General features: G+C 39.9%; 1 protein-coding gene across 1 annotated transcript in view; it reads right to left on the bottom strand.

The window, feature by feature from the left end:
• Positions 1-15,139, bottom strand: part of tnr (tenascin R (restrictin, janusin)) — a 214,800-nt gene extending 199,661 nt beyond the window's left edge. The window contains exons 1-3 of the mRNA XM_034702911.1: positions 15,122-15,139; positions 14,971-15,036; positions 14,315-14,507 (exon numbers count right to left, since the gene is read on the bottom strand). Of these exons, the coding sequence (XP_034558802.1) occupies positions 14,315-14,507; positions 14,971-15,036; positions 15,122-15,139 (277 nt within the window). The remainder of the gene's footprint in view (positions 1-14,314; positions 14,508-14,970; positions 15,037-15,121) is intronic.
• Between the last annotated feature and the right edge of the window lie 455 nt (positions 15,140-15,594).

Below are 15,594 nucleotides of genomic sequence, written 5' to 3'. Positions count from 1 at the left end.
CTGCAAATAAAATGAGGGTTGAGGTAGAGAAGGGAAACGACAACTGATCCATTCTCCCTACAATTATTAACAGAATGCCATCATTTCTAACCCATTACTCAGCTAAATCAGTCAGAAACCTGCAGCTTGAACTGAAATCACATCATCATGAGCTCAATATTTTTGTTTTGAGCACAAAGTTGACAGTAAATCTTATCGCTATTTTCAGGAAATTAATAGTAAAGCATAGTATGTAGGCAAACAGTCAAAATAAACTGAAGTGTGGCTTCAAGTTCCATGTAGATATCTGTGGCTGGAATATATTGCACATGAGTACCTGAAGAACAAAAACTTTTCCACTGAGCTGCAGCAGCCTCTTCATGACACATTTCATCTAGACTCCAAAACACTCAGCTCACTCCAGTGGGGAGCACTGAGATTCTTGGTTCTGCCTTCAATGTGGTTCCATTTCTATTTTTTACACAGAAAAAAAAGAGAAGCACTCTGTCCAACCCGAAGAGACACATCAATCCAGGAAAAAGTTGCTCTAAACTGAAAGCCCAAGACCTACCCTACTTCAAGCTGAACTCTCTATCACTATTTTTTTTAAGCTTAAAGATAAAGTTCTACAGTTTGGGGAAAAAGCTGAATATTTTTGTATTTGGTAAGCAGGGAAATGTAAAAAAAAATCGGCAAAGGTTGAATATTTCTTCATAACCAACCCTCTGAAAGAAAGCGAAAAGGTCTGTTTCTAAAAATGCTCTCTAAATATGATACACCGGTTTTCTGGGTAGCTAGAACTCTGCTCAAAACAAAATATAAAGCATATTTGGACTTTAATAAAGATGTTGGGATGAATGTATTCTCAACATTAGCAAGCAGCCTCTTAGTTTGAAATCATGTCTGAAGGGGAGTCTACTTGTTTAAACTTGTTGCTTTCTTTCAAAGTCTCATCAGTCAAACTTTCAGGGGAGAAAACAACAACTTATTTTTTCCTACAAGCTCTATTGAGCTCTAAAAATACTTTAGAAATGTTTTTCCATCATGCTTCAATTTTTAGATGTAGCCTCAGAATCCAAATTCTGATGGTAAAACATGGCCTGACAGTGTGCAAAGGAAAAAAATACTGCATCCAAATCATGTATCATGCTTTAATGGTTACAAAGCCCCCAGGGCGCCTTAATGGATTTCATCTCTATCCTATGAAAGTAGGTTGAAAAATGGTTCTCATCACTCTCCAAAGGGATAGATATTGATTGGAAGAGATCAATAAAAAGTCTGTAGAGTATGGGCGCAAACAACAATCAAAATCCAGAGTATGTTTTTAGTGTGAGAACTGAAACTCTGCATTGATTAATGTCAGTTCATTTCTGATTCCAGTCTTGAATGTGAAATTCTTTGAGAAGCCGCGATAGAACCAAAGCAGGGGTCATATCTTCTTCTGTGAGCCAAACCACAGCAGATTGCACTGGCCATGGAAGCACATTGTGTGCAAACGATAAAGTTGAATTTTGAAATGAATCTCCCCATTGATAGCACTCCACACATTGGGCAAAAACTGTTTGACAGCCAGTGACATTACAGCCTTCCTTTTTGTCTCTTTTAATCAAAGCTGGGCAATTCTGTTGTAAAATAAACTGAAAGAACATTTCAGAGCTGGCATATCACCATGCAACACAGTTTGTCCAAAATAAATATACTTGCAGACTTCATTCACTTTCATATTTCTTTTGAAATCTTGACAATCCACAGAGCTGGGTTATTCTTTTTTCCTCTATTTTATTTAAGAAAGTTATTTTGAAACACTGGAAAGCTACATATCCACCCTCACTCAAGCACTGGAGTAATGAACTGCGGTATTATTTGAAATTGGAAAAATCATAAGCCTTTGAAAAAAACAAAATATTTCATTTTGAAAACATATGGGGTAAAGTATTACACACACTTAGCTCCTAAATAACTATTTTCTTTCTTTTTTACAATCCTTATAATTTAAGTGTCTGTTTTTTGTATTCAATGCTGCTCGTACGTGCCTTAAATTGCCCCCCGGGGACTAATACAGTTTTTTGAATTGAATTTGAATTGAATTGAATAAGTTCTAGTGAGAGTAGTGCAACATTTGATTTGTGATTGAATATTTTTGTTATTTAGATCTATTTTTTTTTTCTTAACAGCTAACATTTATTCAAAGAAGAAAAATATGAAATTATAAAGGTTGAGCTTGTCGGTGTGACGAGTGAGTTAATGTCTGTATAAGTCCTTTTTTTTTCTCTCTCTGTTCAGTTTGTGGATCTTGTTTTTGTTTGCTTGTTGTTTTGTGTTACTGTCAATTTAATTGTCCCCTGTGTTTTATTGTTCATTTGTTTACAAAAAAAAAAAAAGAAATCTTGACAATACTGATGCTCATGTTTGATGAGTAATTAGCATCACAGACATCCTCCTTCATACCTGTGCAAAGCCCAGTGCCTCTGTCTGCTCCCGACCATCCCTGCATCATTTGACTGTTCTTTCCCTCATGTGACCTTTACATAGTGTAGCTATAAGGTCCTTTGCTGGCTTTGTGTTGGTGGTTTTAAGGTCATTTTTGATGTTAGCTGAGCACAACCCCTTGGGCTATAGCTTAGCCTAACGATGACAGGGCTGGGCATGCTACCAGGGGACATTGCTGCAACCTTTTGGTAAAGGTGAAAATTCATGCATCGAATTCAGACTGTTTGGTTGTGATGGTGACAAAATATTGATAAATAAAATGTGTATCCCTGCCATATGGTATTGAGCACAACTCTGTGTTGCTTAGCTGATTCAATTATAAGGTATATCTTGTGGAAACCAGCCCATAAAAGCTCTGTTTTGCATATTAAGTGGAAAATCTAATATATCTGAATGAATATTCTATGGAAGTATGCAAAAGGGACAACTGGAGCAGTTATAATTGCTCTGTGTGTGCTAGGAATGAGAAAAGCTTTCTGTATGAGCTATGGACAAATTAAGTTAATGGCACTATTTTAGTAAATGGCAGACAGATGGAAGGTTCACAGTGACAAATATCTATCTCAGTTCTTCATCACATGTGCAATTAGCTGCCATGTGAAGATGGTGGCGTAACTGTTTTGTTTTAGCCATGTTTTATTTAAAAAGTTTATTTCTGGGGTCAAATCAGTCTGTATCCTGGAGCGACAGCAAGATAAGAGCGATGTTCCTTTTTATGAACAAAGTGAAACCTGACCACAGAACAGCAGAGGGGTTGTGTTGTCGCCAAAAGGTGGGAAAGAGGCCAACATGAACTGTGACACCTCAGGGAGTAGAAGTCAAAACAGGACAGTAAACGTTGGATAAAGCTGCCTGTCTACTCTAGGATTTAATTTCCATGATATGAGTTTAGCGTGATACACGGTTCACTCTGCTGAAGAGCTGCCAACTGCCCACAGTCTGATGATGACATAGTGCAGAGAACCTGCACCAATTCCTCAAACTACATGTCATCCAGCCCATGCACATATGTTCCTCTTAAAAGAGAAGGCTTAAAATGTCACAACTTCAGACTGGGTTTTTGGTGGAATCAACAAACAGGATTACTTAAATCATAAAGGAACACTGCAGCAAACACACAGCCTAGTCGTCTACCTGGAGAAAATAAATGTTGTACCTTGAACACTGAGCTCGGTAAAGATACAACTTGGAGTCAACTCAGACTAAGTGAGAAAAATGACTTGAACATGAATTCTTAGCTTCAATGAAAGCAAGGTTTATGTTCTAGAGCAAAGACAGAGAAACTGGTACTGTACACTGAAACCGCTTGCTAAAAAGGATGTAAAAACATAGAAGTATGAACCTAACAAAAAAATCTTGACTCATGGTGCACTTAGTGTTTTTTTTTTTTTTGGTAGACTTCCATTTATAATTTTGCTGTCAAAGAAATTGAGCAAGAAGTAACTTTCAAAGTGAAGTATAAACACAGCTTTTTATTTCCTTTTAATAAAAAAGATTTAGAGACAAAAAGGGACTGGGGATGATTTGCTATATACTCATGAAGACTTGACTTTGCTTGAAGGGACATGGGACAGTAATTGTTCTCAAATCACTTTAAACCAAGATGCATTTCTCCTTGACGCTCAAGCATACACCCCATGTATTGAGGCTACAGTCCTCGTCACAGTGGTCGCTCACTTGACACCCAGCCAAGACCCCTTTGCTGCACGTCATCTCCCACTGACCCAGAGGCATCTTTACTCATTCAAGGGTTTGCTTAGCCCCAACCAGTTTGGGAGAAAAAAATGCACAGTTGTATTCAATTTTTAACCCTTCCATCTGTTTAAAATAAAATTTGAACACTAAGGGAACAGTTTAATAGTGCAATTTGTGGGTTTTAGTTGCCTCATGTATCATGAGGAGGAGTAAAGACGGCATCTCCCAATCAAAAGTAAGAATGTGTTTATAGGTACAGCGATATCTAGCAGTCAGATTCTTGTTTGAAAACGTCCCCTGCTCACCCCTCCTATCAGTGAAGCAATGGTGGACTTCAAGGACAAGAAGCTCCTGTGATGCATGATAAGTATGATCCTCCGTTTGTCAAGTTTTTACCATCAAAAACGTCTACCAGTACAAATTATTTTGCACACAACAGCTCCTCTTCTTCATCGTTCAACCAGTGCATTTTGTACAGCCACTCACCAAATACAAAAATGCGTATGTTATAGTTTTTCCTTTCTGTGCCACTGTAGAAAGATGGCAGTGCAAGATGACCACCTCCGTGGAAGGGGACTCTCTCCTTAGCTCTTCCTTTGAAGTTATCGAAAACAAAATTATATTTAGTTTCTACCATAGACTGTATGAAATAGGGACGTAGTATCAGTGACGTCACCCATCTGTTCCTGAGCGCTGTTTTGAAGCTAATCGGCGGCAGCAGCCATATTGGAAATGCGGAAGTCAACCAGTCACAGTGTGACGTAAAGAGGCGGAGTTTGAGCCTCCTAGCCAACAGCTATGTGTTCCCGCCCGGGAGTCAAGTCAGTCATGTCCTTATTTGAGTAAAAACTCATAATCTTAATAACTTCTGAACCGTCTCGTTAATAAAAAATTCACCCCCGTACAGTGTGTGCTGATAGAGAATTTAGCTACGTTGAACCAAGCCGTTTTTTGAACCAGGCTGTAAACATGTTTATTAATGCTGCAAAGATCGTCTTTTTTGAATTGGTGTCTATGTGGTTTCCGGTGTTTCTGCAGCCAGCCTCAAGCAGATTCTCGATGAATTGCAGTTTATAACACTTCCCCATGGGCTTCATACTTTGAGACTGGAGGTTGCCGCTTGGTTTCTACCAAGTGTGTTGTGCTAAATGCCACTAAATACTGCACACTGCCCCTTTAAAGGATGCGCACATGTTGGCTGAATATCAGTTTTGGCTGGTATCGGCCCCTTGATCTTATATTGGGAAAATACTCACAAAATAAGGTGCTATTGACCAATGTCCATAGCTAATGTTTCTCTACTGTTGATCGTGATCAAATGTGAAAGAAAACGTTGACATTGTGGGAGTCTCTGAGGGAGATCAGCATCATGCAGTTTGTCAGACATGTTCCAGAAACATTTCAAGAGGAAGGACTGCAAGTGAAAGTTTTAATACATAAAAAATAAGACGCATTATGATGGACAGTGACCCCTGTTCACATTTCTTTCCATATGGATGATCCTTTGAGCTTTGACCTTTCCCCTCCTGTATAACAGTCAAACAAAGCCAAATCGTATTTTTCTTTAAGGGCACATTTATGTGTGAATTTTCCCCCTGTGTTCTTAAATAAAGGTTACATAAAGACAGAACATTTAGATAAGTATCAAAATTATACCGTGTAGCAGCCTGGACTGTACAGCTGCAGATAATCCCCCAGTCAGCCAGGTATCAAACATTGTCAGCCTCTTACTGCTGCACAGTGTGTGTATAAACAGAGCCAGAGCATATTTACCCTTCAGCTAAAGGTGTCTCTTGAGCCGACATGTTTGTATATCTGAACATCCTTCACAGGTTGCCTGGAGGGGGCTCACGCCTGAACTTTAAGCTTTTTACTTCACAGCAGGGGGAGAAGAGGCAACTAGTATCGCAGGTCATCTGGAACGTTTCCTTTGCTCGCAAGACATGCACGGCGCAATGTGCACATATGTGATCACACACGGGCCCATCCAAACACACAGGTACACACCAGTACCCAGGGACCTGCACTGAGCAGTAAACATCATGAAAAAATACATCTGAAGGAGAGGTTGAAAGAGATGGAAGACCTTTACAGAATATTTCCCAGTGCAGACACTCAGGTGGGAGAAGCAGGGGAGAGAAGAAGAGAGGGGGGAGACAGAGGAGGTGTGCTGAGAGAATGTGAGGAGAAATAGGGAAAAAGAAAAGAAAGGGAGAATCCCAAATGTTAAGCAGCAGTTGAGGAGGAACAATTCCAGTTTGCATTCAAGCTCCTTGGCTAATGAGGATCATTAGCATGGCCTGCCTGGCTTCTGTAAAAGCTGTGGAGGGCTGGACGATGGGGGATAAAAATAAAACCTCTCAAGCATTTCCCCACAAGATTCATGAGGCAGGCGCATGTATTAAAAATATAGCACATGCCGGCTGCAAAAAGGTGCTTCTTAATGCAACACCAGAACGCAGATACTTACCCCACAAGAACGCAGGGCTGAACTCTGACCTCTGTGGATTCTGTTTGAAGCACAGTGGTAAGAGAGCCAATTTAGATGCATGTGATTGCACAGGTTTGAAATAAAGACCATGGTGAATATGAGTCTCCTGTGCTCTATGATATGTTATAAATCAGAGGCTATGATCAGTTTAAGGATGCTGTCCCATGTGGGAAATTTGCTTTACAGGCCAGGAGTTGGAAAGAAGAGAAGAGGAAAAAATCCCCCATTCAGCTTAGATGACTGTAAAGCTCTCCTATCTTACACATATTTGCTCCATTACTTCAAGCGGGCAGTTCACATTTCTTCCCATATTTATGATCCTTTGAGCTTTACCATTTTCCCTCCTGTTTAACACACAGTCAAACAAAGCTCCCACGAGGCTCAAAAACCAATCCAAGCTCCTGTCCTGCTCCTGTAAATCATTCATGATAAACAGTACACATCGTTCTCCAGCACTTCCAACCACTTTTACAGCATGAGTAATTGAGCCGTTAAATCAGAAAGCATCAAAACAGTCTGAAGAAACAAAAAAAAAATCTTCATGAGTGGTCCAAAAGACGGCAGAGGCTTGCTTGCTTTCTTGGACATCCTGCCATCGATCCCAGTTTTTCCTACCTCAGCACTGTCAATCTACACTGTTGGCGGGGCTGCGTACGTGAAATTTTTCACCATCTCGCTGTATCAGGAATTCCAAACAGGCTAATACTGCAAACCTGCTGTTCCATCAGCTTTCAATTCAGAGCGCTACGGCTTTCTTTATCCATTATATTCCACTAAAGAGGAGAGAGACCCTCGCACACTGCGCTGTGTGAGACTCAAGGCAGTCAGACAGACAAGTGTGTTGATAAGATCAGCATAATTGCCACATTCATCCGTCTTCTGTTAATAAAGTGCTTTGTGGCTGAAAGATCAACAGTGGAGAGCTGTGATGTTCACTGATGGTATTGTCTCCGGCGATCTGGGGTTATGATAAGAGCCTCAACAGTTAGTGCACAATATAGATTACTTTTGACAATCATTTTATCCCAAATGGGCTTCAGTAGCTGTACTCTAGCTCAGCCTAACAGATGAAGCAAGGCCTGAAATTCGTTTTTTCAGATGGGGGGAAATACCTCCCTGGTTGTTAGTTACTCAAGGCAAACACAATGACATCACTTTTAGAGTTCAAATAATCCATTCTTTAAATCCTGATAATTTGCTGAATTTCAACTTTTTTTGCACAATTAAAGGTGCTGTGAGGAACTTTTGTTTTGTATCGATTCTGGCGCCCCCCCTTGTGGACAAAGTGATACCTCTTATCTCTTGTCCTATACATGCAAAAGTAGTGTTTTCAAGTAAAGCCTCATCCTGTTGTCTTCAATAGTCAACTTTATCAGGCAATGTGATTATTTTCCATGAAAACAGTCAAATAAAGTCTGTTTCTGAAGCAAGATGTCCATCATCTGGTCTGACACCTACCCCCCCAGGGCGGTTTCAGGCATTAAAAATTACAACAGAGAAGGTGCCAGTGTTGCTGCTGATGGACTTGTTTGCTATTGAAGGTTATAAAGAGGCATCGGTATCATTTTCAGTCTGTTTCTCAGCCAGTTCAAAACTCCTCACAGGGCCTTTAACTACATATTAATCGTATTTTTAAATGTTCAAAATTCCCATACTTTTAATTTCTAAACAAATTCTGAGAACATATTAACCATGTAAAGCAGGGTGTCCAAACTTTTTTCAAAGAGGGCCACATTTGATGTTGTCAGAATACCTCAGGGCCATTGGCTCCTACTGAGACTCAGGAATCATAAAAGTTATATATGAAATCTCTATTTGATAACAATTATTTTAAATTTTCTCTCAATAAATCAGTAACTAGGTAGTCCTCAGTTCTCCACAAGCCACGTAAACATTAGAAAACTTTATCTTCTTCTGGAGAAGAATGTTTCTCATTAGGGTCGGGCAATGTGGGAAAAATATTGTATCATTATTTTTCTATGGCAGGATCATGATCTGGATTTCATCACACTTCTTTTTCATGTTTTTTTTAAGACTTTTCTGACCAACATTTTAAGAACTAAATAATTATTTTCCTGCGTTCTGAACAATTCTTATGCACCAAATTTTACCTTTTCTGCACAATTTCATAAATTTGATTTTGTCTTCTGCCCTCTTTAGTGTTAATGGAGACCATTTTCACATCATGATAAAAACCTTAATTTGAAAACCTGTCAACTTTAAGAGTTCTTGTGTTTGTTCTTTATTGCCGACTTGCAGAATTCCCAGTGCTTTGGCTTTAGACAAGTAGTCCATATGAAGCTTTTTGAGATGTTTCTGGATTGACTTTAGTTTTGTGTGTGCGCTTTAAAGAAACTGCAAATGTACAGATGACTCAGGATGTGATTCATTTCTGTGCTATAAATAACACATTTTAAAGGTGACATATCATGCAAAATGGACTTTTTAATGGTTCTTTACCTGAAATATGTGTCCCTGGCATGTCTACAAACCCCCCGAGAATGAAAAAAATCCATTCTGCCCCTGTTTTGATTTCTTCACCTTTCTGTAAATGTGTGTGAAACGAGCCGTTTCAGACTTCCTTGTTTTAGTTACGTAACAACAATATCCGGTCTGTCACGGAGTCAGAGCTCGGAGCTTGTTCAGCCCATAGACTGTATAAAATACAACTCAACTTCTCCGTTTTTCATTACCTGCACAAATGTGTGGTAACAAGGAGCTTAGGAGGGAGGCATGCTAGTTGTAGGCTGTCTTAATAAACACAAAGGTCGGTTTTACTCCCCACGTCTGCAGATTTGAAGATCTAGTGGATGATTTTTATTTATCATGGATAAGTGCTAGCGCTAGTTAGCATAGCTACATAGCTACATGTCGTAGCTGTAGCTGTGTACCAAGACACACGTCAACATACTGACAAATAAAACAACAAGAAACACAGAATCTGTGACCAATCCTTCAGAAAGGTTCCGCTGCCTTTCTGGCAGAGGTCGGTTTTACTCCCCACGTCTGCAGATTTGAAGATCTAGTGGATGATTTTTATTTGTCATGGATAAGCGCTAGCGCTAGTTAGCATAGCCACATAGCTACATGTTCATAGCTGTAGCTGTGGCTGTAGCTGTGTACCAAGACACACGTCTACATACTGATAAATAAAACAAGAAACACTAAATCTGTGACCAATCGTTCAGAAAGGTCCTGCTGCAGGCGCCTCTCCGTCAGGATCAGATTCTGGATCAGATTCAGAGGGTTGAAGTAACGTGAACTCTGAGCAGCCGTGTATATTCAGCCAACATGGAAACATTAGATCAAAGTGCCGGAGAGCCGAGGCACATCCACTTCCTGAGGGGGCGTGGTCAGAGAGAAAACAGAGTGTTCTGAGGAGGACTGAAGAAGAGGGTTTTTCAGGCAGACCAAAATCGGATTTCAAAGTGTTTTTTTGAGCATAAACTTTAAAGACATGTTTTAGGGACCTCTTAGACCAATATATTTTGATGAAAAAAGTGTGATATGTCAGCTTTAAGATGGAAGCTTGCGGCTATGAATAAATGGACCTTGGGCCGCTATTGGCCCCCTGGCTGTACTTTGGACACGCATGATGTAAATCAAATCTTTCCAATGTCTTGATTTTGGAAGTCTTCAATATTCAAATTTCAAAATCAGCTGCACTGCATCTGGAAAACGCTGTAGTTGACTTTTTTGATTTAGTTTCATCCTCTGGTCTGTGGTGATTTGCAAAAACAGTGCTCTGGCAGCTCTTGTGATTAGGCTGCCCACTGACATCAGTCTGATTAGGTGCACCTGCATGCTTAACTCATAGGTGGTAGCTCATATATAAAATACTTTGAGGAAATTTTACCACAAATTTAATTTTCCTTCTGACTTTTCAACTGAGCCATCTGTACGTTTGTACAGTGAAATGTGTCAATATGCCATTGGAGTGCTGCACAGATTCACAATTTTATAAAGTAACACATTTCTCAGTAAGTGGGGAGTTCACTAATGTGAAGTTGTTGTGGCAGAGGGACCTGGGGACAAATATTTCACAGGAGAAATGGCTGGACATTTTGGCAGAACGAGCTCCTGGGAACTTTTTTGGAAATATTCAAAAACTGATAAAAACACTGGAACCAGAGACTAAATGCAGTATACTTTTATTTAATGGACTGGATTTCTTATATTTGGATTTCTTTTTATAAGTGATTATTTTTTTTTGACTGTCTAATCTCATTTTTTATATGACATTTAGTTTTTCAGGTGATTATTCACTAATTTAAACAAACTTAAGGACATTATATTTAGTTTCCACCATAGACTGTATAAATAATGGACGTAGTAACCGTGACGTTACCCATCCGTTCCTGAGCGCTGTTTTGAAGCCAGTCGGCGGCGGCAGCCATATTGGGTATGCCCACGCCAAAACAAGACTCAGTCTTTGAAAACACCCTGTACTTGTTCATATGTTTATATGTTTCTTAAAAATTCAATAGAAAATGTTAATGAAAAGGAAAAAAAAGTGAAATGTGTCAAAAGTGCAGTGGCGTCGTTATTTGCCATCACAGGGGAAGCAGGAAGCAGGAAGACAGCTTAACTACCGTGTGCTGAAGGGGACGAAATTGCATGCTGTTCAAGAAAAATCAACCTATTGTTTTGTGGACTTTCAGACAGCTCTAGTTGTTCTATAAAAGTTAATGTTTCAGAACAGATTATTAAATATTTTGATGAAGTATTAGTATCATATTATTAATTTAGAGCAATTCTCCATAATGTCATAAGAAGTGTGATAACAGGAGGTAAGAGGACACAAAACAAGTGGGAGATAAATTTTAAAAAGCAAGCAAGAAAGAAAGATGGATGTATAAAAGCAGAGGAAGGTAAGAGTTCAGACAATTGCTCAGACAAATGCCTATGTCTGGCTCCTCTACTTCAAAGCATAAATCAGAGCAGACTGCTCAGGATTCATCACACAGACTGTATGATGGCAGAGGAGGCCATTGAGGTGCTTCTTTAAAAGATGAACCATGGGTAGAAGGACAGGGAAGTGCTCTATTCACTGTTTTCTCTAAGGTTGAATCCTCTATTATACAAGCATGATGTTTAACTAGTACAACAGCAATAACAACGCTCACAGCCGACAGGAGTGAGAGTTGTTCTTATGTTAATTAACGAATAAGGAAGAAGACTTCGCTTGGGTGATGAAAGTGAGTGTTTGAAAAACAACTGGAAGAACAACAACAAACTGTTCAACTTCTCCCTCCTCCTGCAGTTTCTCCACTGCTGCTTTAAGTCTGTGCAGTATGAGATGGATGTTGCAGCTGCTAATGAGAACTGGATATGTCCACATTTAACTGTCTCCCTAACGATAAGTAATGACGTAGCTTAGCTAACACAATTAACACCAGCGCAGGGGAAAAATAAAATACCCCCAGAATAGTGTATTATGTAAATTATTAATTACCACAAAGACGATTCCAATCTTGCTCAGCTGCCCATTGGCACTTGAATAAATGTGAATGATTTGTAAAGATAGAGGAACATCCAGGCGCCGAAGGAATGAGACAAACTCAACAGATAGCACCTACACCTGAAGCGATTTATAGAAACAATTTGCATTTGCAATTCAGCCACTAAACAGGAGCTCTTATCCAGAGTGACTCATAGCCAAAGCAAACAGGCGTCTCAGAACAATGACAGCAAAGATTTGAATAACTTTGCATTTGGTTTTAGTCAGTAAGTTGTCCCTACTATTGCATTTCCATAAATCTGATGTATAATGTTAAACTGTTATGCATGTCCCGGAGAAGATGCGACTCTCTGGAAAAGACTGGATGTGTCTCTGCACCGATACATGTGGTTAAACATCTAGAGCCACGGTATAGTAATCTGTGTTTAATTTGAATTTCAATCATCAGATTTCTGCACACTCCTGCACTGGATCCACTGAGGGATGCATGTTTCATGAGCAGCCGTTTCCACAACTGCAGTTACACTTGAACAAATGTCTCCTCTGTGTATTTGTGAGTGTGTTTCTGCATATATGTGAGGGAGGAAGACAAGAGTGTGAGTAATGACCAGAAAAAAAGAGCCAGTGAGAGGTAAAAGACAAAGACGGAAAGGCAGAGAGAGTCCGGTGTTTTCCATGAAGAGGAACAGAGACGGAGAAAGAAAGCGATCTCTCAGATTCGGTGTCTCGGCTTAATGACACAGGAGCCACATGGGAGAGAGGGAGAGCCGGAGCTCCGTGCGAGAGATATGATGAATCCAAAGACTGATAACCTCAAGTCTACCCACTCACACCCTACACACACACACACAGTCATGGAAACACTGCCTCTGAAATTAACTGCTCAGCTCCTCTGTATACAAGGAAACTGAATTGGTGGTTTTCTTTCTGCTTGTGTTTCATTTTTTCCTGCATTTTTCTGCCACTTTGTCATTCTCTGTCTCTCTCTCTCACTCTCTCTCTCCTCTCAAGTGAGGAGTTATCTCTGCAGCTTCCAATATGGTTTCAATACCTACCACTGAATCCCCCACAACCTGCTCCCCTGCTGTGACCATGGACAATACGTCTGGCTGACTTTGACAAATTAAACCAACTGGATGTATGGCAATAACCTTCACAGGATGACGTGGAGGGAAATGGGGATTGGGGAGTAGGGAGAGGAAGGGAGACTGAAAAGAGGACTCATACAGATGGATGATGGGTCATATCGAGCATGGCATGGTATTTTCCAAACCAGGTGCAGCATGCGTGTATAGACCAGTGATCTAAATGTCACCATACTTCATTATAAGTCACTGAGGCTGCTGGAATACACTGATCCATCTGAATCAACAGAGCAAGAGCGAAGTTTTTTTTTCTTGTGTAAAAATTTGCATAAATCCACAATGCTGAAGGCACCAACTGTGTTTGGATGTGCATATCAATCAATTAGATATACACAGTATAAGACAGAAAGAAAACTTTAAAACTATCACAACTTTGTTTCCTGGAGCAAAACAAGACTGAAACTTCCACAGTGTCCTCAAGAACCAGTTTATTCCTGTTATTTTGGTTTAGTTTTTTAAAGTGCATTTCTAAAAAAAAAAAAAAAAGTCAGCAGCATCAGCACGAGAAGATAATCTTTAACTGCATAAATAACTCCCAGAATATACAACACATGACTTAAATAGATAAATATCACTGTTACTACAGTTGTGATGAATTGCCATGCCCTGGCATCAAGTACTCCACTTAATTCTCTCAAAGTGAGCTTTTATAATGACCTCCATTAATTCGCCCAAGTGGCTACAATTCAGACATGTATCACCTGTTACTACAACAACACATAGATTCTACCTACAAAAGCACATACACAGAAACACACAAACCAGCAGGAGGGGGGGTCGTTAAGCAGCTATTGTTATGTTCCTCTCTGCTCAGCATGATAACGGCTTGATTGATGCTAAGGTTCCCCACTTATTCACCTGGCAATGACTACAAATAATAAATACACACTGCCTTGCAAATGTTACACAAACTCCATCCTTAGAAAAGCAAGAGAATACATGTACAACTCTGCAGGAGTAAAGATGCAAGGCTCACACACATATAAACGCACTCTTGTGACAAAGCAAATTGCACCTGCTGGGCGTCCATAGACGGAGCACAAGTTGACTCACCTGCTCTGAGTGACCAGCTGAAAGCTTTCAAATTGGCCTCAGGTAATCTTCTTCCAGTCTCGCTCTCCTCACTCTCTCTGTCCCTTTGGCTTTTCTCTCTCTCTCGTGCTCGCTCTCTCTCTCTCTGTAGCAGTACACGGACGTCCGATGGGCTGCTCACCCTTCCTATGTGGCTTGGCGTACGCACATCGATCTCTCAGCCAAGTGGTACGTGGTCCTGCTGTTTCCAAAAGACTCAGATGTGCTCTCTCCTCTCTGCCGCTCACTCTGCCTCACACGGCTGCAGAGGGAAATATGAGGACGGGCAGCGTGGCTGAGTGCTGCTGCTGCTGCTGCTGCTCCTCGCTCTCTCTCTCTCTCTCTCTCTCTCTCTCTCTCTCTCTCTCTCTCTCTCTCTCTCTCTCTCTCTCTCTCTCTCTCTCTCTGGTTGTCAGCTGGTCTGATGCTCACTCCTACTCTCTCTTCCCTCTGTCACTCACATGCTTGCTGTACTGAACTGCATGGTATTTCACTGTCTCTTTTTTGCAGTTTCTCCACTCACTCCCGTGTCTTTCTCTCTCTCATTATTGATCTAGGTATCCATGTCTTTGCTAGTGCAGCCTCTAGTGGCTGCTTTCTCTTCATCCTGCTCACATATAGTCAGCATTCAATTTTACCCTGAGAGAACATGACGGTGTGCTGTGAGGGCTGTGCTCCTGGATATAAGTACACACCAACATCACCTGGAAGAAAAAAATACACATGCACAAAAATTACCATACAGCAATACAACTGAGAGACTGCATGTCATGATTATTCTTATCGTACTCTGAGGAAAATTTCCATTTTTATATGCAGTACCCTCTGATGACTGAACTATATTCTATACTCTGTGCAATACACTGTGCAATATCCCTGACACTTAAACATCCTGTATGCAATACCTTCATTCCTAGTGCTTTTGTACATAGCAAACTTTAACTATTCTGCGTTTCTGTATATACTTATTATTAATCCAATTTATATTATCTCAATTAATATTTTGACTATTTTATACTGTATTACTATTATTACTGTTATCCCTGACCCTTTACCCCTCAAAAGGCTGTGCCTTTTGCCAGGTCGTCACTGGAAATAAGAATTTGTTCTTAATGACTTACCTGGTTAAATAAAGGTTAAATCAAAATAAAAAATGTATATATATGAGCATTCTGATTTGTAATCATTTATAGATTATACAAATTTTAGTTTCAATTTTTCATATAAGACTTTAATATTAGTATTAATACCTTAATACTATT

The sequence above is a fragment of the Notolabrus celidotus genome, chromosome 15 (genome assembly GCF_009762535.1).
Source record: "Notolabrus celidotus isolate fNotCel1 chromosome 15, fNotCel1.pri, whole genome shotgun sequence".
NCBI classification, from domain to species: Eukaryota; Metazoa; Chordata; class Actinopteri; order Labriformes; family Labridae; genus Notolabrus; species Notolabrus celidotus.
This window is presented reverse-complemented; position numbering and strand designations above follow the sequence as displayed.